Genomic DNA, 24,568 nt, shown 5'->3' with positions numbered 1-24,568 from the left:
TTCAAAGGTCTGTGTCATTAGTCTCGCTGAAATGCTATTCCACACGTCACTTTTATGGAAACAATAATATCCTAGTTGTTAAGTTACAGGCGGGGTGTAAAAACTTACAGTATATCTTAAGTTATACCAGACTTGAAGTTACAACTCAGGACCAAAGGCTATGATACACTTTGGTCCGCCTCACACATTGGAACACACATAGGTTTAGATCCATAAATGAATGCAATTATTACTAAAGGATGAAACGTAAAAGTCCTGGTTTTGGAGATATTGCTCTTCAATTTCGCACAGAAACAACGCACTCTCCTCCTGTCTTTTAAAAACTGTGTCCCGATCATGATGAAAATCTAATAAATTCTTAGATCAGCCATCACCGACATCCCCAGAAACTCGTTTAGATCTTCTCCTTTACTCCTGGGCTTCTTGAGTTATGTTGCTCACTAACAAACATCACGTCATTTTTTTGCCACTTAGAAGCAGCGGAATAAAGTTGTGTGACATGGAGAACTTTTTTATTAAACAGCTCCATAGACACATCCATCAGCTAAAGGCAACCTTATAGTTAGTTTGAAGTTGTTTTTCCTGCCACCTCTGTGTGCTCTCTTTTGTTGTCTCTCTGCTGAAAGCTTCACTATATTCACTCGAGTCACTAACTTTGTTAACCATTAAGTGCTGAGCAGGTTGTGTATCGTAGGATCTAAAAGCTTTACACTGACAACAGCTGCCTGCTGCTGCAGCACACACTTTAAACTCACACTCACTGTGAAACCTACTCTTGGTACTTAATTACTTTCCAAATCATAAGTTATGGCTCGTGCTTAATTGCTTTCTCGACAAAGTTTGGAACGCTTCTTATTCTTTTCTCTAGCTCTTTATCCTCCACATGAGTGTTGCCGGGTGAGGGCTGGAGCCAATCCCAGTCATAACAGAGGGCAAAAGACAAGGGACATCGTGGACGGGTCCATCGCAGGGCCGACGTACAGACAAACAACAGACCCCATTCACTTGTGGTGTGACGGTCAGTTTAGAGCAGAACAAATGACCTGGGGGCCACTGAGTGTCTAGTTTGGTCAGTAGGGGGCCGGTCAAGTGACAGAAAAGTCCAATAGTTCATTACATAAACATATATGATGTAAAATGAATCTATTAATTAAAAGAACACACATAAATAACCCATTATAACTTGATATTAAGCAGTGAGCCATATGAAATTGATTTGGGGGTCATTTGGGGGTTTGGAGTGTCAAATTGACCTGAAAGAAAAGAACATGCAAACTCAATCAAACCTCTTGACACCACCTCGGAAAGATTACATCATGTCGTTTTTACACTCTGGTTTTTGTGAAGATTCGATCCAAATGAGATGTAGAATGTAGGCCAGCGGTTTTCTCCATGTCGCCTTTATGCTGCGCTAATCTATACTTGGCAGCAGGCTGCGGTGTTTTACTTAATGACCGGGCAGCAAAGCAAGTAAGCAAATTTTCCAAAATGTCAAACTACAGCGTTTGATGTCACGGGACAATATATCATCGTTGTGAACTGTGTGCAGTGTGATTAATGCAGTGAACCACCCAATCAATGCATAATGGCCTCTGCATCATTAGGTAGAGGAGAACCAAGTGCAGTAGAATAGGATATGCCGCTGGAAACTGAATTAGCGAGTGTGTGTCTTGTCTCTCAATAGTAATGTACTCGGCTACTGTATGTGGCCATATGGGCTCAGTCTCACATTACTGTCACCCTTCATTTATTACAGTGAGAGAAGATGGCCCTTCTATGCCCCTTAAATCCTCTTAGCCAACATTTAGCTGATTGATTTTTTTTTTTTTCCCCCCTTCTACCTCGATTCAGATTATCGGCGCGATAAAAGCAGGAAGTTGTGTATTATTAATGTTATTCAATAGACTGATGAGATAGATAACGCGTAAACGTTTCAGCAGACGCTGCATCATGAAGAATAATACCAGTGAAGTCTTATTGAATTTAAAGAGCAGCGTGAGTCAAATCAATGATTGATGTGACGGCGATCCGATCCTCCCAGCGGATAACCTGTTACATATTACTGTGAATTTAGACCTGTCATATCTTGTCATTGTAATGTAAGTTTTTGTACTTATAATATTAATAATTCATTTACCTATCCAGTCAAATAAACACAGCTATGAAGTATATGTAGCAGCTGTCAGCCACTGATCTTACAGCATCTGTACATGTCTCCACTGGTCTCCAGACCAGGTGCCATGGCTTTAACATCATAAAATAGTATTAAAGGAATGATTCACTGATGTGCATTTAGCTTTGTATTACTAGAATAGGTAGTATTTTTGAAAAATTGTGTTTCCCAACCTCAGTTTCCCCTGAGTGGAGAAATATCTTCATTCTTCATGCCCACCGTTAGCACTGTTAGCTAACGGTACGTGTTAGCAAAGATGGCGGACACTGTTTACATTCTGGGAATGTAAAAATCAGGTCTTCTGAACATGTGGTTTAGCTCCATGTTGTTTAAGACTGTCGGGTTAGCGTATCCCAAAAGATTCTGTCCTATGTGTTCGCCAGATGGCACCACACACTGCGTGTCACAGATTGTATATGTATATATATATATATATGTATGTATGTATGTATGTATATATGTATGTATATATATATATATATATATATGTATATATATATATACATATATATGTATATATATATGTATATATATATACATATATATACATATAAACATATATATACCTCAGATCCTTCATAAGTTCAGATGATTCCTGTCACCAATCCTCTCCCTGTGAACTATACTAAATGATGATCGTGGAGATTACGTATTGGTAATTCCCGCCAGGTCTTTAAAAGAGTGCCCATGCTGTGCGCTTAAGACTCGGCGGAGGGATTATGCAGACCCCTACATGTGGTGTTGTGGCTGCATACCTCCAGTCAGACTAAACCCAATCTGTTACAGATTTGGACTATAAGAAGAGAGGTGCAGCGAGCATAAAGGGAGGGCTGTGCATTCATGCTTTACACTGCATTCTTCCTCCTCTATATCATGAAGGATCAGAGCTAAACCTCCCCTTGAACACTGTATTTTTATCTCTGTATTAGTATATTTAAAAGAAAAAAAGAAAAAAAGAACCTTGGCTTGTGTCAAGGCTGTGCGCTTTATTATAATTTTTCTCCTGCATTTTTATTTTCCCTCTGTGGTCGAGGAGGCGAACCCAAATCTCCATACAGCTTTTCCGTGAATGTGGGTCCAATTAAACACATATGTGGATTTTCATATTGATGCTCATAAAAGGTGAACTCCCAGACATTTACATTACATTTACACGAGGAATGCTGAGTAACTACACGTGTGTGTGTGTGCGTGTGTGTGTGTGAGGTGTGACTATCCTGATCAAAAGCACATGGTCATTAACGTCTATCGCTCTAATCCAAGGTGTTTCATCAGTTTCACTGAGCATTAATCTCACAACCAGACATGTTTTAAAATCCCTCAGTGTATAATGTCCCATCAGGAAAGGCCAAAGAAGTTCAACATTTGAAGGCTCTGTATTCTATAACCTATTTTGTAGTTAGCCGATAGGTGGAGTCGTTGGCACTTTATCAAACCATATAGAACATGTACATGTCTTTAATAGGCTGTGTGGACCAAGTGTCAAGCAAACCTATCTTTGTGAGGACATGTTGGGCCCTGTGATGAAACTGGAGACGTGTCCAGTGTGTACTTTCACCCTATTTCAGCTGGGATTGGCACCAGCGCCCCTCGTATGGATGATAAACTGGTAGATGATGAGTGAGTGAGTGAGTGTGAGTGAAGACATTTTGGCTGGTTCACACAGGTTTAACAAGCTTTCTGGGGGTTAGGGTTAGGCGTTTAGATGTGATGGTTAAGGTCAGGGTAAGAAGGAAGGGCAGGGATCAGCGAGTAAATGTGGCCGAGGGCCAGTTTTTTTCCAGCAGTGGAATTTTGGGTCAAAACATGGTGTCTTCATCAGACTAAGTGCCTTAAAACGTCTTCAGTCAGAAACAAAAACCCGCGTTTGCTGCCTTAAGCTAACAATGTTGTCTTTAACCATCAACTTGTTATGAAGACAAACGTGTGTGAGATACGTGCTATTCTGTTAATATTTAATATGCATCATTTCCATTCTAAGGAATACTTCTTGGAGCATATGTAAATATTTATTTTACGGACATTTACTCCCCAGACCTGGCTGTCTCCATGACAACAGCAGTGCAAACATTTAGGTTAACTGTCAACTCTATCAACAGAATATATTTGAATCAGTTCTTTTCAGAATAAAAGCTCTTTTTTGTGAAGATAAGCAAATAACTTTAAGATCAGATTTGCTAAATCGTCTGCGGGGCCAGATACTGATGCTAGCGGGCCAGTTTTGGCTCATGGGCCACCAATTGCTGACCAATGAATGCAATATGAGTGTCCACACAAAGGAAGTAAAGCCAGCATGTGTGTGTGTGCTTGTATTTGATACCTCTTTATAGGACATTTTCTGGCATAAACACTTACCTTGTCAGGACCAGTAGTCCTCATGTAGACCAGAACCTGGTCCTATAATGAGGCAGAACCACATTTCTGAGGAACTGGTTAAGATGTATAGTATAAACTGTAACCAAATGAATGTTTTGAGCCAAAATTCAGAAAGACATGCGCATGTGTGTGTGTGTTTGAAATTGATTTAGTTGTATTTTATTTTCTCAGTGACTCAGTGTAAACATGTGGAAAACACACTGGTAGGCAGGTGATAAAACACAGCATGAAAAAAGGGATTAAGGGGGAAGAAAAAAATCCATAAAAGCAATTCTGCAAGTTTCAAGAGGCAATCTGGTCGTTAATGGCATTTTCCCAGCTTCTGATTTGTATTGCACGTTTCAAAATCTGCTTATTCTTTTTTTAAAGAAATGTGCACAAATATATTTATCTTCCCAAATGAACATGTAACACGTTACAGGAGATGCAGTCTGTCAAGATGAGGTTGAAGGCGGCCTCTGCTGTGTCTTGCTGCTCCCTAGTGGTGAAACACCAGCGATGTCTCGTCCAAAAACAACAAATGAAATAGAAGTTGTTTTTGATTTAAACAATTTATTCAGTGTTAAGTATTTCCTCAGTCCTTTTTTTTATTTATTTCCTTTGCAAACATTCTGCCAGCAGGTGAAGTTTACACGGATTTGTTCTGTTAATATTTTTTTTAAGAGATGCTACTCATGAACTTGTAATCAGACAAGTTTTAAAAAAGTACTGTCTTAAAGAAAACAAGTTACTCTCAACTGATGAATCAGTGCTGTTCAGTTGAACCATCCACACACACACACACACACACAAACATGTGTAGGCCTGTGTATTTGAAAATAGCGATGCACCAGCACAACTGAGGAAACTAGTGATTAGCTGTGCAGCAGAGGTTTAATTGCGTCTAATTACAGTATTGCCTCATTGTTTCTCTCCACCTCTAATTTACCACATTTCCATCCCGGGAAAAGACAATACAACTTTGGTTGGGAGTGGGATCGTAAAAGTGTGAATGACTGGAGAGTTTTCAGTGACAGCAAAGAGATGTGATTTAAGTTACAGATTTAATAACATATTCAAGGCCCTTTTTTTCTTTTCTTTTTTTTAACTCACAAAATGATCATTTATCTAAATCACAAGATATGTCAAGCTTGAAGCGTTAAGGACATGACGTGAAATAAAAGCTTCTTCAGGGGGAAAAACAACGCTATGTGGGGCTGCTGTGTCTACATAAGCTTTATAAATGTATGCAATGTAGCCGCTAAGTGCAAGCATCAAAGGTATAATTACAAAGTAAGTGCCGGATAGACCAGACACTACTTAAGCCGTACTTCTTGCAAAACTGCGTGTAACAAAAATGTAAGAAACTTAATTACATTGCATATTTGTTGCTATAGAAACACTCTCTTTTAATAAGAAATGAAATAGGAAACAAAATCGCTGAGATGTTTTTAACTTTTCGCTCTAGCTGAGTAAATACTTTTACAATTACCAAGTACATTCCACATGACCACAGGACCTCAGATCAGGCATCAGTTGTTATTCAAATTAGACACACGCGTTTGGATGGTTACCCTCCGGACCGGAGTCTGATCTGCGTTGCGATTGGCCACCAGCTCCTGCAGCTGCAGGGCTCCTCCCCCAATGAAGCAGAACGCTGGACACACTGGGCCGGAGCAATCTACATGCCCCTCCCACAGAGGTCGCAAAGAATGGGCGTCGTAAAAGGTGACGCGGCCCTTCTCAAAGTCCAGACACACACCCAGCCGTGGCGGCAGCGGGTAGGTGAGGCCTGTGGGGGAGGAGGCGGTGTTGCCATTGGTGATGGAGTCTCGACCGCCGTTCCCATGGTTACTGTGGTGGTGGTGGTGGTGGTTGCTGTGCTGGGGCAGGTAAATTTTGCCCATGCCCATTGTGAGGAAGCAGAAGGGAGGAGCGGAGTCCAAAGCGTCCTCTGCTCCACTGTCGTGGCCACTGTCTGGGTCATAGCTGCAGAGAGAACACAGATTTAAAAATCTCATTTACAACTTTATGCTCTCATTCACACACTCAGTTTGGTCAAATTTACACTGACATGACTAATGAAGTGATTTCTATGTTCTTTTTTCTATTGTCATCTATGTATTTTAACTTCTTTGGCTCATTTCGGACTCATTTCCATGCAGGCTGATATTTCACATCAGGTAGTTTATTAAGTTATTGTGACAAAATACCATCTATTTGTTGCACTTACACAAATATGCTCATGTATTTACTTCAATAATAACCGGACAACATTTTCATACGTTTACGTGGACATAACAAACCATTTTATTTGTGTTCACTGTTACTCACCGTGGACTGGCCATGTCTTGTGGCAGATGAAACCACTCCTGCAGTTTAGACTCCAATCCAACTCCCACCTGTTCAAAACAGAAAAACATTATCAGTCTGTAATGAATTATCTATTTGCCTTAGCACATCTCTCAAAGTATTTTTTTAGACAGTTGAGTGATTTGAAACTAAGCTTCAATATTAAGTTGTGTTGTTTGTGCTTAAAGAGCAACTAAAGCCATAAACCCCGTGTGTATATGTGTATCTGTTGATGGTGTTTGTTGATCCAGGTGCAAATCTTCACAGTTGAGTGTTAAGTATTGAAATCATACATACTGTGATAAAAATCTAGTGCCTCTCTGGTCAAACACCAGCCACTGCATTACAAAAGTGTGCACTCTTGCGTCACTGGGGTACACTTTTGTCACGTCCTTGTCTAATCAGCGTGAGGCTCGTTGTCACGGACTCCTCCCCATTTTATAAACGCTGTCACTTTTGTCTCTTTTCTCTGTGCTAGACACTGAGAGACTTGACCAATGAAGTCAGATTTCTCTACCAGACCACCGTTCCTGCACTGTCTCTCCTTCTCCCTCACTCAGCTCTCATACCAGAAAGCAGAGAAATAGAGCTATGCACCAATATACATGGTATTATGGTAGCCCTCAGCACTTCTGCGGAACGTCCATCCAATCACAGACAAGATTCACCAGCATCGTCAGCTTCTCAGTACCGTAATTCCTAAACGGTTGAATAACTGAATAACTTGATATTAAGTTGCAGGCCGCATTAAATCGATTGGAGGGCTGCATGTGGTCCACGGGCCACGAGTTTGAGACCTCTGCTATATAGTGTATCATATCTAAAACACCGTATGTAGAATGTACTTGCCTTCACTAAGTAAGACCCAGGCTCCACTGAGCATGCCCAGTAGTGACGTCCCTGTGTGATGGCTACGTCGCCGACCAAGAGGTCCGAGGTCAGGTGACAGGAAGTGAGGGCATGGTCAGCGGCTTGCAGCAGGGAGAGACCAGGGACGCTGCGAGCACAGCGCTGCTCTTTGCTGACCACCAACCGGTCGGCATGGAGACCCCAACGAGAATCCAAATAGAAGTTAAGCACTGGAAGAGAGGCAGAGAACAGCAGAGGAAAGGGCGGGGGTGAAAAATGGAAAGAGAAGGGACGAGAGGGGTTAATGAGAATGACATAGAGGGGTTTTGGAAGCATTAGGAGGAGTTTGGGAGGCAGCATAGGGACAGTGATACAGATTTATAGTCAGAAAGCAGCAAGGAGAAGAGAAATGAGAAGAATAAATATCAATTGGGGGACAAAGAGGAGGGGAACAGAGCGCAGGCATGCACTTCCTCTCACCACCACTGGAAGAGAAATGCACACAGATCTATTTCGATGACTCAGGGAGTTAAATACAAAAAAGGTTTTTACAAAGAAACTCCCCCTGAAGAGGAAATACATTTTACACAGGGAACATACACAACAGCAGGAAGTAAAGAAAAAATGGCCGTCAGTACACAAGGGCACAAGGAATTCACCAGTCACTCAACTCCACCATTAGCCTTGGATCTGAATCCAATCCATGTTGTTAAGCCTCAGGTCTTAACAAACTGCAAACCTCATCATCAGTACTCAGCCAGATCTTGTTATAGGAAATAGAGTGGGAGACGGGGGGGATGACCACAAGGAGAGGAAGGAAAAGAGGCTGCATGGTCAAGAGATATGAATGCACTTCTTACGTTCCACGGGAGGCATGTAGGTTGGCAGCGTGGAAGTGGCACAGAGGTGGAAGACATGAACAAAGCTGTGGAATGGAAATAAAACATGAGAGATGGATGAAGTCACAAAGAACGCGCGGGGGAAAAAAAAAAAGTGTGGGTGACCTGAAAAGCCGGCGCTGCAGGAGAAACGGTTGAAAAGAAGATGGGAATTGGCAGAAAAGAAAGAACATGAGTTATTATGCATTTCACCACAGTAACGTATGCTTTTATTATGACAGTGTGAAGGCATGAATGGATGACATTATCTGAAATGAATGATTTTTTTCTTTGAGTTCCCTTCCTATTTGGGTAAAGAGAACTATATAAATGTATTTAATCCCAGCCATATTTTATAGAGATAATAACAATAGGATTATAGTGAGATGATAACATCAACACTGCTAAAAAGAGAGAGAGAGAGAGAATACGGCTGTAATTAGACAATCATGGATTTGAAACAATAACCCCAACTGTAATCATCCAGAACGTTTAACATCACAAGTATAATTTATCATACTTACCACAGATTACCACAGATTACCACAGATAAATCAAACACATTTTCTGTGCAAATGAAGAATTGAAACCAAACTTTTCAGTTTGACAGCAGATAAAGTGATTCATATTGGGCTGTGATTATTTCTATGTTTAGCATTTTTATTATTATGTGATTAATAATTATTAGATGAATAATTTGGTCCATAGAGTATGATGGAGCCCAACCAGACAGTCCAAAAATAATCCAAAAAACCACCGCTCACCATGAGACTAAATCTCACAGCAACATAAGTTTTGCTTTGTTAATGATTTACTGATTATCAAATGGTTAATTTATTTCAATCAACTAATGGTTTACTAGATGATAGATTTAGTTTAGATCGAGTTTATCTGCTGTTTTTTTGCCTTCATTCACAAATACAGCCTCCAGGAAATTTTTATATTTTTTTTAAAAATAAGGATATAAGAACAATATGATAATAAGAACCAGAGTAGAAACCCTCGTTTGCACCATCTTCAGTCCTGACAACACTGTGACTCATTCGAGGGTTTAAGATGACTATGCAGATTACACTAATTCATTTTTACAGATCCCCAGTTTGGATGAGAGGATGATCCTTGTTGTGCATTCTAGTTCCATCCCATTCAGAGTGTGATGGCCACTGAAAACCATTATCATGTTAAACATATCTATATCATATCTTCTATGATGGAACACATCCAATATGTAAAAAAATATTTAACACTGAGTCCTCAACTACAACTGAGTGCACCAGTGGCTTTCTGCATTAGAGCGCCCCACAGTGGTCACTGCGGTTACTACAGTGGTTTGTTTGTTATTGGCTCAGCCATGAATGCAGTTCACTTACTTCCTGGTTAAATCTTAATGAAAGATACTAAAGGCCATAGAGTCATGTACTGTATAAAGGAATTGTGTTGCAGACATGGAGCTTGATGAACCATTAAGGTCACACATAGTTCTTTTTTGCTTGTTTTTTATGCAGAAAAGAAGGAAACAAAAATAAAAATGACTTGACAAGGAACGTCAGACGTAACAGTGCTTAAAAAAAATTTGCATATTTTTGTTTTGGTAAATCCACAATGAATGCATTTTACTATAAAATGTCAAATCCCAGTTCCTGCAGACAACAATGTGATGCCATTTTCACAACAGTGACTCAGTTCTATTCAAATGTCAACCCTGACACTAAGTAGTTAAATGGTATTCAGCCATAGTTGATTGTGTTAATTGCGACTTTCCCTCATGTGACATTAAAACGTCTCCCTGCTGCTAAAATAATGTACTGTAATGTAAACTACTCACTTGTTAAAGAGCCACCAATTCCCATAATGCTGAAATTTAAATGTCAACTCTTTTGATAACACAGTTCCCTTAAAGAAATCTATGTAAGGGTCTTTCCCCCTTTCTCTCATCAAACCTTGTTAACAGGAGAACTATGAAAACTAGCACAGACTTTGACCTTTTCTTTTTAACACAAGTCAAAATCCTGTTCATGAGGCGTGTCGTCTCACCTGGTGCAGGTGGAGTGTGCAGATACACCTCCTCGCTGTACTCCCCGTAGCCGGCCTTGTTGCAGCCTCGCACTCGCAGCACGTACACGCTGTCCATCTCCAACCTGTCGATCACCGCGCTGGTCCCACTCACTTCGTCCAGCCGCTGCCAGCCCCACCGCGCGGCCGCCAGCCCTCCCCTGAACCCGCCTCGGGACGCCCCTCCTGGTACCACACCCCGGCGCCGGTACTCCACAGAGAAGTGCCAAGCGGGCGCAGAGTCTTGTGGAAGTCGCCAGCAGAGAAAGAGCTGGTCGTAGGCCAGAGTACGCTGAGTGTCGATCACTGGAGCCAAGGGAGCTGTGATAGTAATAGCTTCTATTAGTAAAATGCTCAAACTAAAGGTTTTAACACGTCATAGTTGATCTAACACCTTCACCTTTATCACTGGCTCACATTCACTGTCCATATTTCATTGAAATTGCACATTTGTTCCACAGAATATGTGAGATAGGGCAGTCATTATAAGGCCTCGTCTTTCTCCCCTTGTCTGCTTCTTCACTTCCGTACCTTATCTTGTTTCCTTCCACTATCTCCATCCCCTGCCTAATTCCTCACTCTCCCTCCCTCCCTCCCTCCCTCCCTACACGCCATTCACTTACTAACCCTGGATGAAGTTCAATTCTGTCAGCAGCTTGAGTTCTTTGGAGACGTCCAGCTGGAAGTGTCGGAAGGATGGATCGGCTGATAGTGTGAAATGCTGCAGGTTCTCGATTGCTTTGCTTAACCTGGTGCAGAGGAAAACAGGGGAAAGCAGTGTTAGCGGTCGTAAAGGAGGATGAGTGTTTACATGAGACTTCCATCAGGCTGTGTGGGAGGATGGCGTGCACTGATATACAGGGAGTGGTGGAGTGGGTGCGTGATTATTTTGGCATCGGTCTATGTTGTTTCGTGTCTAGAAATCCGTCTGAAACAAACAAAGTCTGTCTTAATACTATCTCATCTATCTTATTTCTCTGTCGTGTCAGTTTCAGCTGTGGATTCATACACATTTGGTGCATTTTTAAAGTGCCGTTTGAACAATAGACAATGTCCAAACGCATTGTGGACATTGTAAACAAGGACGCTGTCTCTGTGCAGTTAATTGGGGAATTGCTGGATTTTCTTTGCTAATAAATGTAGGCGTGTGTAAAGTGAATCGTCTCTTTTAGACTTTGTGCGGGAGATTGGTTTAAATTGCTTAATTTAAGATATATATATAGTATCAGAATAATATTTATTATTCTTATGTGGCTTTGCGGTCATTTTTGAGGGGGTTAACATGCATAAAAACTCTTGAAACTTTGCACGGAGGTCAGGTCTGGCAAAAATGCAACATTGGCATAGTGCCTGGACCTGTGCAATGCTCAAGCGCCCCCTAAGGTGAAAACAGGGCCAAAATTGAGATGTTATAGCCCAAGATGAACAAAAAAGTCCATCAGAACCAAGGCCTCAACTCAACAGGAGGTCTGCCATTTTGAATTTTGGCGTCCATTTTGCCGATTTAAACCCTACATAAATGAGCAAACTCCTCCTCGTTCCACTTTCTACTTGGGGGGGGTAAAAAAATATTTTACAAATCTAACACCCCTAACACCTGTTCAATCAACACAAAGAGCAAAGCCAAAGATAAACATTTGGAAAACCTGTTGTGGGTCTGGCGAGCTGCCTGCACAAAACAAGGCTGGTCTGTTTCTTTCAGTAGCTCCTGGGTAAATGACATGAGCCCTGCGTGTTCCATCAAGCCCCGTCTCTCCGCCACTTGAGCAGCTAATGCCTCTCCTCTTTTCTGCCGGGCCACCTCCAGAGTCTGCGTGAGGGAAGCGTGGCGCTCGGCCAGAGCTGCCGTCAGATCCCTGATGCTCTGAGCCAGCTGCTCTCTGGCAGACACACTGTTTACCTGGTGATGAACAACACATTAGGACGAGTTCAGACGTCGAGCCAGTGCTAAATGACGAGACCGTTTGTTTAGTCCCGTTTTTAGTTTTCAATGAGAGGGCTTAGCAGGAAATACAGCATTAAACATACAATACAATAATTAATTCAATTATTAAATCTGTTACATCAGGATTAAGAGTGTCACATTAGGCTATTTTTGGTACAACTTAAGAATGGATTTCAGTGTGGGCTCGCTGTAGTTTTGTGTTCTTTTGCTTATGACTGGTGTTACATGACAGCCTTAAGTATGACGCACCTCGATCTGTGTGATGGAACTCTCCAGCTGAGTAATCTGAGCCAGAACTGTGTCCTGGTTTGACAGAATGTAGTTCATCTCTTTTGTAATCTTCTCCTGTCAAACCACAAAAACACACCACACGGCTTCATTTTCACACACATCCTGACATGAGCATGAATCCATTTACGTTACTGTTTCACTTGACTGTACAATACATGACACGTGGCTTTTCTGAAATTTAAAAGCCGTTTCTCCACATCACTGCAATTTTCCAGAAAAGTCCTCTTTCAATTACTTAATTAACTTTTCATAGCAAAGAAGAAAACATCACAAAAGCAGAAATGTACAGACTTAACTGACCCCTGATACCATTTCTACTGTTATGTAATGCGTTAAAACACCAGACATTACATTTTCAAATTTAATGAGAATTATTCTCGGATCAGGTCAGATTCAGAGTCGTACCTTCAGAGCTTGGTATGCCTGCGCCACTGGGAGTATTTTGTGCCCCGTGTGGATGCGGCGCAGTTTGCAGAGTGGGCAGAGCAGCCGCTGACAGGACCTACAGTAGAACTGCAGTTTCTCCTGGTCATGCTCCGGACAAGTCAGAACCTGAGGAGGTGAAGAGATACAATATAATGTGGACTAAATTATTTTAACAGCCCAACTTAGTTTCTGTTACTTCTACGTCTGTCAACCTGATCCTGATCGAGTGCTATTTGCACAGAGAGGAGACTCTAAGCTTCCATCTCTAAGATGCTGTCATCACTGTCTTATGATGTTAGGAAACCGTACATGTGCCCTCTGCTGGATTCTAGCTGATACTATTTAAACAGTGAATTATAAGGATGTGCATATTTTTATCTCCTGGATTATAAAGAGATTGTATTTACTCACCTTACCTTAGTTCTAATCTCTGTGCTTAACTACAATCATGACGCGTCTTTAAAATGAAAGTATATTTCATTCTATTTAGTTATTAATTAGTTACAATTAATTAATAAAAAAAAAAAAAAACAGAAAACCAACACATATAACACATGCAAATGAACAGTAATAGCCTCTATGTCTTACCTTTGGTCTGAAGTTGAGAGTAGGTAGAATATGCTCGTGTTGTGCCCGCGGCGTCCCCCATGGATGATAGAGCTTGAAACACTCGTTACAAAAGTTGGACCTACAGTCACCGCAGCCCTTGGTGGCCTCCAGAGCATGAGGAGGCTTACAAAACTGGCACATCACAGCCACACTGCCCAGACTGACCGTGTGTCTGTACCTGGAGGAGGAGGAGGAGGAGGAGGAGGTGTGGAAAGGAAAAGCAGAGGGAAGAAGAATAGTAGTATTAGTAAAAAGTCATTTATGTTAAAGAGATAATCTGGAACATCCATCCGTCCGTCTTCTACTGTTTTATCCTCCGCATGAGGGTCGCCGTGCCAATCTCAGCTGACATAGGGCGAAAGGCGGGTGCACACCGGACAGACAAGGTCACCAGTCCATCACAAGGTCACGTAAAGACAAACAGCCATTCACTCTCAAACTCATGGTCAATTTAGAGTGTCCAATTTACCTAATCCCCATAGTGCATGCACACACGTGTGTGTACACCCATCGTGTGCCTCCAATCTGTAACATTTCTGCATTAAAATATCGAAAAACAAAATTTAAGCCGTAAATGTGTAAAATCGCCAACAAAGACATAAAAATGTGAAAAAGGTGAAATAGTGAACAGGTGACACAGTGAACACAGACCTAAACACACAGTCAGCCTGTTTATCTACAGTGCGTTGCAGTGCATGCTCTGCAGGATTTCTGAACGCCTCTGAAACTGCTGAATAACTACAAGCAGAACTGTTATATCGTCCTTCTTCACGGTCTGCTATTCAGGCCTGAGTCATCTATTCACTTACATCTGGTCCCATTCATCATCAATACTGAAGACCGAAGACACTGTGCCTGTCGTTGTATTGTTGTATTGTTGCACATAGAACAGCGTGAGTGTGTGTGAGTGTGTGTGTGTGTGTTTGCGTGGTACCTACCGCTCCACTATACGTTCCAAAGTCAGGTTGCGCAGGCAGTCAGTGAGACCCTTCTCTCCCAGCTCTACATCGCGGCCACAGGTGACACAGGGGAACATCATCACCAGAGGTGGGCCCTCCTTGCGGCGGCGCCCCGGATGCGTCCCATAACCCGGAGACCGGGGCATGGATGGCGAAGGCGGGTGGGGACCTAAAATCAAGGGGGACAGCATGTTGTGAGTAGAGAAAGACAGAAAAAAATGATCTATTTTCCCATTTCCCAATACTGTACATTTGTTGTAAATGAAATCTAAAGCCATCAGACCAAACAGGCAGTCCAATCTTTAAAAAAAACATATGAAATACAGAGTTAGGATTACCTGATCGCAGCACACGATCAATGGGTCGCTGTTCGGCTTTGGGCGCGGGTCTGCGTGCCTGGCGGGGTGAGCGGGTGTTGGGTGTGGAGGCAGGGGAGTTGGGCTCTGGAGGAAGCTCTGGTGGCGGGTAGCCATTTGCCACTAAGACCTCGGAGGCGCACAAGAGGCAGACGCTGTGCTGGCACGGCAGGACCACAGGCTGTTTGACGATGTCCTTACACACCGGACAGTGCAGCTCGTGCTCCAGACTCCTCATGTTTGACTGTGGGAGGTGAAAAATGACACAGTGGCACATCCAGTTAAATGAACCGTTTAGATGTTTCAAGGACAACAAGATCAATACAGTTGCCACAAGCTGCACTGATCAACTCACATGATACATCAAAAACTATACATATATATATATATCTATATATATCTATATATATATATATATATATATAGATAGATATAGATATATAAGATAAGTCTTCTTTTTAAAAATATCTAGTGAGCTGGCTTCCCTGATATCTAAGGGTAGTGTGGTCCAGTTTAGAAAATACAAATTAGATCATGAATCCTTATTTATCCTTACTTATACAGCAAAACAAAACGACGAGATCAGAGCTGCCGCCACAGTGGACCAGCCTGACCGAACGTGCCTAACATTAATGTCTCTGGCCAAACATAAAAAGGGAAAATATGAAAGGGTAAAAATAAAGCATATCCTGACGGTGTGCACTGGACATCACTCGTTTTAAATATAAATAAAGGCCAGGCATTAATTATTCAGCTACTGTACAGAGTGCACAGCATTGCTTACGAGAATGCGCTACTTAACCAGCCACCACAAGTAAGACTCTATGGGATGCTCACTGTATTTATTACATTTGTGGTATCTTGTGGATGTAAAGTTGTACTTACACATCTGCAAATATCTGCAAATCAGCTTTATTATTGCTCCTATTCATACTCAACTTTATTAATGCAGCATCCGTATAATGTATAGACACTGGTGGCGTCCATGTTGGTACATACTGCCACATGGCACACTTGGGGAACAGCACTTTATGTGCACTGCTGTGCAAACACTGAGAGTGTTCATTTGAATCTCTTTATTTCAGCACATGGTGCACAGTGTGTTGATGGGTTTAAACCTCAGTGCTGAACCAGCATCTTCAGTTTAACGTCGCCATGTAAACTAGTCTGTGCTGCTGCTGCTATAATGACCACGTGAAAAGGCAGCACCTCTGGAGCAGATAGTGTGTCCCCGTTAAACTCAAGGACGTGGATTTGACGGTGAAGGACACAGATGTTGTTTCACGTCCACAGTCACTAAATCACGGCAACTTCACTACAGGCTGCAGATTTGGAGAATGGTACGAATGACTTCCATTACCAAGTTTGATTGGGGAGTTTTTCGGGTGGGTTTTTTTTTCAAAATAAGGATGCCCTGCTTTATTTTGCTTCCTGGACGTCCTTGACACACAACCTGGAGCAAAACTGTTGCAGGGCCTCTGTCAGCGGCGCATCCACACCACTCACACTGTGAGCTCACTTCAGAAATCAGGACAAACTCAGCAAGTGTGCTGCAGAGACGGACGGACAGGACTGGAGATTTTAACAGTGTGGTTTGATGTGGTGCAGCATCAGCACATGTAAACCACTGGTACCATTGTTTCTGCATGGCGATGCACAACCAGCAGAGATAAAACACACACATACACACACACATGCCTGCATGTCCAACATTATTTAAAAAAAAAAGAAGAAGCTCTCAAACAGTAAGATGGAGCCTGGACACAACCCTGAGATAAATTATGCAAGCAAGTAAGCAATGTCTCCCTGGTTTACTGGCCTGTTCTATAAAAATCAATACAGCTACATCCACATTTTCCAAAAAAAAGGATCCAGAAGAACCAGCCAAAAGACCCGTACTGGATTAAGACATCGTCATTTCTCTCTCAGCCCCACCATGTCATTCTCCAATGTCACGTTCGTCAACTACGGCCTGTCTTTTCCTCCACCTCATGCTTTTTAACTCTGTCGCAATTTCACGCCACATCGCTGTTCCACGCCGAGCCACATATCATGTGAACGTGGACAGTCGGTGCGCACACTGCTCCGCGGGTGAGGCGTGAAAACAGACGCTGCGACAGCACATCCTTACCTTCACCTGGAATCTGGGCGCCATGGCAGCAGGGCAGGCTACGTGCGCATCATCCACAGCATCAAGAGGGAGAGGGATGTCGCGTGAAAGAAGGGGAGGGGTCTGAGGCATCACATCCTCCATCCCCCCTCCTCTTCCACCCTTTACTACTGTACGAGAGCGTTAATGTGGCAGTCGGTCCAAACCTCCACATCCACCAAATGTGACCGTTTCTGCCATTTCATCCCCACCTTGTCAACATCTGACGGGCTGATGCTACAAACAGCATCCACTCACTTTCCCCTCTCCTGCATCCGCAGCAGCCGAAGGAAGGACTACCCTGCATCCCGTCTCCATGGAAACGATCATCCTCTGAGCTCCCAAAAAAATCTGAATCTATACACTTATCTTTTATGAAAACACCCCCGTATCTACCTATAACGTCATCGTGTCTCGTGTCAAGGAGAGTATTATGGGAGAATAATAATAAACGGTACAGGCCCATTTTTCATAGACGCTCCACACGGTGAAACCACGCAGACGCGCCATCCTCCTCCTCTTTTTACGCTCGAGTATTTTTACCGGTTGCAGTTTTTATAAGAACAGCAGCAAAAGACTCGCTGATACTAATGTGTGTGTGTGTGTGTGTGTGTGTGTGCATCGACGACAAGTGGTCACATACTTACACTGGTACGAAACGAAGACTCCATCGTTGATGATTTCACATTCATCTCTGCCATTTTAAGGAAATGTGCCTCCTCGCTTCCATCATCTCGAGATAAACCGCGGTGTATCCAGGCCAAAGGCCACGTGGAACATATTAGAATACAAAAAAACAAAACAAAATCTACAACCTTATCTGTGGTGAGCCAATCCTCTCAGTTTCTGTGGTGAATTGTCCGCTTGGTGATTTGTCAATAGACATTTTTATGTAGCGAATATTAAAAAAAAAAAAACACATAGTCTGGTAAACATCAGCTTCTGAGTAAAAACAGAAAAAGGAGAAGAAAACAAACGCCAGTCAGTGAAGATCCATGAACTGAAGCCTGTGGCTGCATTTCTCACCCAGACACCTCATCCCGCAGCGGATGCCTTTAAATGAGGTGGCGCACAGCAGGGTGTGAGGTGACGTCACTGAGAGGGAAAGACAAACTGGATCTTCTGTCAGCAAACGCTTCCTCGAGGATGTAAAAGCACATCCTCACCTGTTTGGTTCTCAGAAATGTATAGTCAGGTGATTTTGGAAGAGAACCTTTGTCTCTGGTCACCAACTGATGTCACCACAGAAGCCACAGCTGCCCTAAATTAACAGCATTGCAAATCATCCAAATATTGTTTGATGTTTCTTTCATGCTAAAATATAATTATTATTGTTGTCCATGCATTTTCAATTGTACCGTTTATGTAAAAGTAGTAAAGCACATTATTATTTCTAGATTAAGATTTAGTGGTTGAAATAGCAATAACATTTTAAGTTTTTGCAATATTTAAGAAAAAAATCATGACAGGCGGTCTAAATTTTGTTAACCACTGTATACAAATGACCAATTGCAACCAATTTACAATTAAAAAATAAGCAAAACAAAGAAACACATATATTGGAGAACAACAAGTTTTATTTTCAGGTACTAAATTCCATACATTCTAAACATTAGATCTTCATCACAGCTGTTGTTTCTGAGGCTGACGCGTAGTATGTAAGTCCACACATTCACCACAAGATGTCGCCATGCACGTGAGACTGAGAGCTGCATGAAGGGTAGAGAATAATATGGAGGTTACCTTGGTGATGTATAGTCTCAGAGTAATTTATATTTGCTTATTTTTACCATTTTATTTTTTAAAAGTATGCATTGAAGAGTGTACACCTTTGTATTCACCTGATTATTTTAATTTATTTAAGCGCTTACTAATAATTCACTACATTTTTTTATTAACAACAGTTTTACTCAGTGATCATATGAAAACACACAATGACAACATTCATTATGGCAATTTTTGAACCAGTAATGCATTTGTTACTGAAAATTGTACAAGTTTGTCTTAAAAAGACAAGAATTAAAAAGAAAAATGTGATCTGAAACATCCGCAGTTGTGATTTAGACATTGGAAAAGGTTGTCATAAATCTCTTTCTCTCTCTCTCTCTCACGCTCTCTCTCTCTCTCTCTCTCACTCACACACACACACACACACACAGAGCGAGAGAGATATTCACTCATTCACACACATACCGTCAGCCTCAGTCAAAAAAATTATATCACTATTAAAACATCCAGACAAATGAGTATATTCAGCAGGCAAAATGACTGCAGTTAATGACATCAGTTAATTTATTACCTTCTGAAGTCATTAAGGACAAAAATGTCCACTTCCAAACACTGTTATAAAAACATTACAGATTAATATTTTTTCATCTTTTTTTCTGCATAAAACAGCTTCACCCCTGCTCAAAGTTACAAAACATTCAATCGTTTTGAAGATTTAACCCTTTAAATGCCAGTTTGATTACTTGATGTCATTTGTTATTTTTCCATATAATAACTGTCGGGTGAATGGGGGATATTTTATACATATGTATATATATATATATATTAATCTGTAATGTTTTAATGTAACAGTTTTTGGAAGTGGACATTTTTGTCTCAAGAGACTCAAGTGTATGGTTAATTTGTTTCACAGTGTTCTGTTGATCTCTGGGAAAAATCTTCTTCTAATGATGATAATAATAATAATGATTAAAAAATGATAATAATTTCCAGCAGGCTGTACAATGTGAGGTGTAATGCTTTTCTATACAGGACAAAGTTCAAAGTTCATCTTCATCCTCATTCTTTTATCCTCATATCTTGAGGCACTGATGGTACGATCCTCCACAGACAGACCACGCCCCATAAAAGCAGACAGTCGTTTATGGTCTGCAAAGAACAAGCCTTTATTCTGATGCGCTGGAGACCAAACTACTGATATGTTCACTGACTGAGCACAATATTCATGTGTCAACAAGCCTGGTCTACATCCTAAGAGCAGCTTTTTATTTGGTGACCACTGCACCAGAGCTTACCCAGTACACAACCTGTAGTCTTTCATATGTAAGAAAGACTATGTAAATGTGCAATGTCCATCCAAGTCAAGGCTCAAAATTCCAAATCAATCACACATTTGTCTCCGCAAGGGATTCAGTGTCACAGGTTTTCAAGAATTTGATTGTATCATGTTCTCTACTGAATATTGCGGATTTCATAGTCCAGTGAACTAAATGTGAACTATTATTCCTAAAGTATTAAAATGTCATATTCAAATGTTTTGTCTTTGTCTGATGCTGTATAAATGTATTGTCACAAACAAGCTTAGGTCATTATTGTAGAAGAGCATATAGTAGGAGCCAAGTAACTCGGTTTCAGTATTTTGGGGCACAGGGGGCAAGTCTAAGCATGCCTGTCTGTATGCTGTAGCTATAGGACTGGCCAATTATTTAGAAATAGTATTTGTCTTCAGTGGAAACATAAGGTTCAAAGCCAAAGAAGAAGAAGAAGAGGAGTTTGAGATGGAACACAAAAATTGCTATGGACATTTATACTCTCACAAAACACACAAAATGTTTCTTTTTCTATTTTAACTCAAAGTATTTTAAACTGTTTCTTCATATTTCCTTTAGGAGCTAAATTTATCCCTGTTAGTAATGCTTTACGTCTTCATTTATAACCGTAGAGCTTAAATATAAAGTCCTATATGGTCTTTATTTAGTTGTACACTCACCATAGAAGAATGCAATGAAAGTAGTATAACTGTCTTAAAGCCAATGTATGCATAACAATTCTGTGTTTGCTTTTCCCGCCCCCTTAATGCAATGATCCACATCCATGTCTCAGCCTGACTCACAGCTCACAGAAGTCCCAGGGCGTTGCCTCTCTATAAAGTCTCTGCTGCTCTCTTCCACAACTCCTGCTCTCTGTCCCGTCTCTCCTGATCTCGGCACGGTAAGACTAAGAACAACGCTCTGCTGGCTCTTTGTCAGAAGTTTTAATAAACCGCATGATGTCAATCAGTCAATTGTGGAAGGAATGTGGTACAGACTGTTTACTTTTTCTTTCATTGTTTTAAGGAACATCTCCTGTCTGGTTACTTTTTCCACTGCTTGCTTCTAAGTTATGAAGTTTTGTCCCTTTTGTCTTTAATAATGCCAAAAAGTAAGATTTAAAGATTTTGACAGTTTTGACCTTCACTTGGACTAACTCTATTCAACAATCTTTTGTAGACTTATAGTGCCTTAATCGTTACACAAGTGAATGTAGTGAAACTTTTAACTCTGTCATGAGAATTGTGTGTTGAGACATCTACGCTTTGGCTAAAGGGTGTGACTGGACTGGACCGCCCCCCCTCTCCTTTTAAGCAGTCAAAATTGCTTAACTTCTGATGTTGGTAGATTTTTTTTTTTTAACCCCATAATGATTTTTTCATTCTTTCATAAGCTAATAACTTGCAATCTACATGTTTTCTGTTCCATTTCTTTGAAACTCTCTTGTGGTTGCTTGTCAATACCACAGTGTCCTTTTTTTGAGGACTTAATAACAGGCCTTATCTCACCTCTACCAAGGATTACTCACCAGTGGGTAGGGCTCTGGAGCAAAGTTCAGAGTACACTTCTCTTCTCATTGTGTTATCATGCTAATAACTGGTACAAAGCAATGATACAGTCTGTGTTTTTGATGGCATCAACAAATAATCAGATATACACATAAACAAGTCGTCCTGTTGCCTCTGAGAAGATAGATAAGGTCTTGTTTTAAAAGCATGGACACTGAGAGTAAATGCCATCATTCAACAATCTCTCCACTGTCTGATTTGTGTTTTTCAGTGTAAACTCCAACCCTCGCGATCATGCCTTCAGAACTGGAAGTTGCCATGGAGTCCCTTATCAAGGTGTTCCACCGTTACACCTCTAAAGAGGGAAGTTCAGCCACACTATCAAAGAAAGAGCTTAAGGATCTGATGGCGAACGAGCTTTCCAACTTCCTTGAGGTGAGACGCGAGCGCGTTCATGCCAAATGCACAAAGGACAAATGGGCAGAGTTGTTTTTATTATTGTAAACACACGTGCACTAAAACCAACATTATTGTCTTGTTCATGCCCCCCAGTCTCAGAAGGACCCTGCTGCTATCGACAAGATCATGAAGGACCTGGACACCAATGGCGACGGCCAGGTGGACTTTGAGGAGTTTGTTTCTCTGGTTGTTGGACTGTCAGTTGCTTGTGAGCAGTGCTATCAGATGCACCTGAGGCAGCAGTCGTACAGAAAGTGAAGAATGGCAGCAGAAGGGAGGACAAGAAAAGCCAAAAAGCATTTCTTTTTTTTTTTGTAAAGATAACTTTGTCCATTAAAAACACTGAAGAATTTCAAGCCTGTCGTGTGTAATCTATGTTTGCGTGTGTGTGTGAGATCATACATGGAGCCCCACATCATGGCCCTCAGCCACTGAATCACGTTATTTCACTCCCTTGTTCAGCTCATTCCAGAGTTCGTACTGTACTTTCTTTTATTTTAACAGAAATACTTTATGTTTCGAGGGGAGAGTAACCACTCTCTTTATAACTGATAAGGTTCTGCTTATCACTGCTCTGAGGAATCTGCAGAATGCTCTATTTATGAACACACCTCTCTGTGAAGCCAATGTCACAATTTCCTGTATTATGGCACATACATGAAAAGAATACTGAGGCGACGGGGAACATTCAAACGTTTGCTGCATGCTTGTTTGTTGTAGTTGTTTAAGCTTTTGAGGCAGAGGAAATGTGGAGGCTCTGAGTCATGGTGTTCAGCACAGATCGGCCCACCAAACTGTTTTTCCAGCAAATTCTTTTCATTGTGTTTCATGGCTGATGAAAGTTGGAAAATACCAGAGTGGTAAGAGGAACAGGATAACCCCGCCTCCTGCTTCTCTCTCAGCAAAAAAGGACTCTTTCATTTCAACCTTTCCTTCTCTGAAATCAAGTCTCTAAGGCAGCATTTCTTCTCAGGCCTGTGTGATGAAACCGGCAATCAGTATTTTAATCTTGAATGTAAAGGATGGGGATGTGTGGGTTCGACTTTAGGCCACGAATGATTGTCTTTTAATTCCAGTAAAGTTGGCAGGATTTGTACCGCCTGAGGAAGGTTTGCCTAGAAGTCAAAACCCAGGGCAATAAAAAAGCTTTGCACACACCTCCATGGGCAGGGCCTAACTCTGTGGCCTACCAACAATTATCTACAGGGCAAACAGTCAAGTTGCTAGGATACACTGTGCCTGTGTGTGTGTGTGTGTGTACATGTCTTTAGTAGGCTGAATGGACCAGTTCTCAAGCAAACCTATCTTTGTGAGGACATTTTGGCTGGATTAACACCTGGTTTTAGGGTTAGGTTTAGGATAAGGGTTAGTGTTCGTGTTTGGCATTTAGTTGTGATGGTTAAGGTCATGGTAAGAGGCTAAGTAATGCATTATGTCTATGAGTGACAAAGAATGCAAAACCTACCTCTTTAGGACCCTTTCTGGCATAAATACTAACCTTTTTAGGACCACAGTCTTCATCAAGATAAAAAACTTAAAACTTGGTCCTAATGACCTGATTAGGTTTAGGATCTGAATGGTGGTTGGGTTAATTTGTTATTGGTTAAGTTTAGGTGCACCACTTTGTTTAGTCTGTCCAAATGAATGGAATTCAATGCAGTGTCCTAAAAAGAATAGTGCAAATCTGTGCATGTGTTTGTGTGCAAGTTTACAGTCAGTCCTTCAGTTTACACAAGCCCTACGCCCATGTGACCCAAAACTGCTCTGGATGACATGGGCGTGGTGCATGGTTCTTGTGTTTAGAGTCAGGAATTCTTACTTTACAGACTTGTTTTCTCTCAATATCCCTAAATTTGTAGCCGTACAGAGACATCACTGCGGTCAGTAACACGGTGCACATACAGTAGCTATATATACAGTATATATACTTGCTCTATTTTTATCATGTAGCCTCAAACAATGCAGTCATTATTTGATAAAATTACAGCATGAAGCCACAGCAACAATGATTGGTGGTGTCAATGAAATCTTACTTTTTTATATATATACATATATATACAGTATATATACATTATTTGTGGAGACGGGCACCGTCAAGACCAGCACCACTCACTGGACAACTTTAATTATTATATAACAGTTATATTATAACTGTTGTATATTAAAAGG

General features: G+C 41.3%; 2 protein-coding genes across 5 annotated transcripts; one reads left to right on the top strand and one right to left on the bottom strand.

The window, feature by feature from the left end:
• Positions 1-5,084: 5,084 nt before the first annotated feature.
• On the bottom strand, positions 5,085-18,453 carry trim46b (tripartite motif containing 46b). 4 transcript variants are annotated; one of them, XM_044053427.1, is made up of 12 exons: positions 18,042-18,453; positions 15,228-15,489; positions 14,869-15,058; positions 13,910-14,108; positions 13,301-13,447; positions 12,854-12,949; positions 12,306-12,559; positions 11,287-11,408; positions 10,642-10,980; positions 7,730-7,959; positions 6,863-6,930; positions 5,085-6,517 (listed from the first exon to the last, which is right to left on the bottom strand). In XM_044053427.1, the coding sequence occupies exons 1-12, from the start codon at positions 18,093-18,095 to the stop codon at positions 6,061-6,063; spliced, it is 2,418 nt and encodes an 805-aa protein (XP_043909362.1). In that variant the 5' UTR covers positions 18,096-18,453; the 3' UTR covers positions 5,085-6,060. The 4 variants fall into 4 exon arrangements, with proteins under 4 accessions (XP_043909362.1, XP_043909361.1, XP_043909364.1 ...); XM_044053426.1 differs by lacking the exon at positions 18,042-18,453 and adding an exon at positions 17,377-17,453; XM_044053429.1 differs by lacking the exons at positions 5,085-6,517; positions 6,863-6,930; positions 18,042-18,453 and adding exons at positions 8,590-8,654; positions 17,377-17,668 and having other exon boundaries at positions 7,746-7,959.
• A 2,800-nt stretch (positions 18,454-21,253) lies between these two features.
• LOC122786907 (protein S100-A1-like) lies at positions 21,254-22,739 on the top strand. Its single transcript, XM_044053432.1, has 3 exons — positions 21,254-21,333; positions 22,212-22,375; positions 22,493-22,739. Exons 2-3 carry the CDS (start codon positions 22,235-22,237, stop codon positions 22,655-22,657), a joined length of 306 nt encoding a protein of 101 aa, XP_043909367.1. The 5' UTR covers positions 21,254-21,333; positions 22,212-22,234; the 3' UTR covers positions 22,658-22,739.
• Positions 22,740-24,568: the final 1,829 nt, after the last annotated feature.

This window comes from Solea senegalensis, linkage group LG20 (assembly GCF_019176455.1).
Source record: "Solea senegalensis isolate Sse05_10M linkage group LG20, IFAPA_SoseM_1, whole genome shotgun sequence".
Lineage (NCBI taxonomy): Eukaryota > Metazoa > Chordata > Actinopteri > Pleuronectiformes > Soleidae > Solea > Solea senegalensis.
This window is presented reverse-complemented; position numbering and strand designations above follow the sequence as displayed.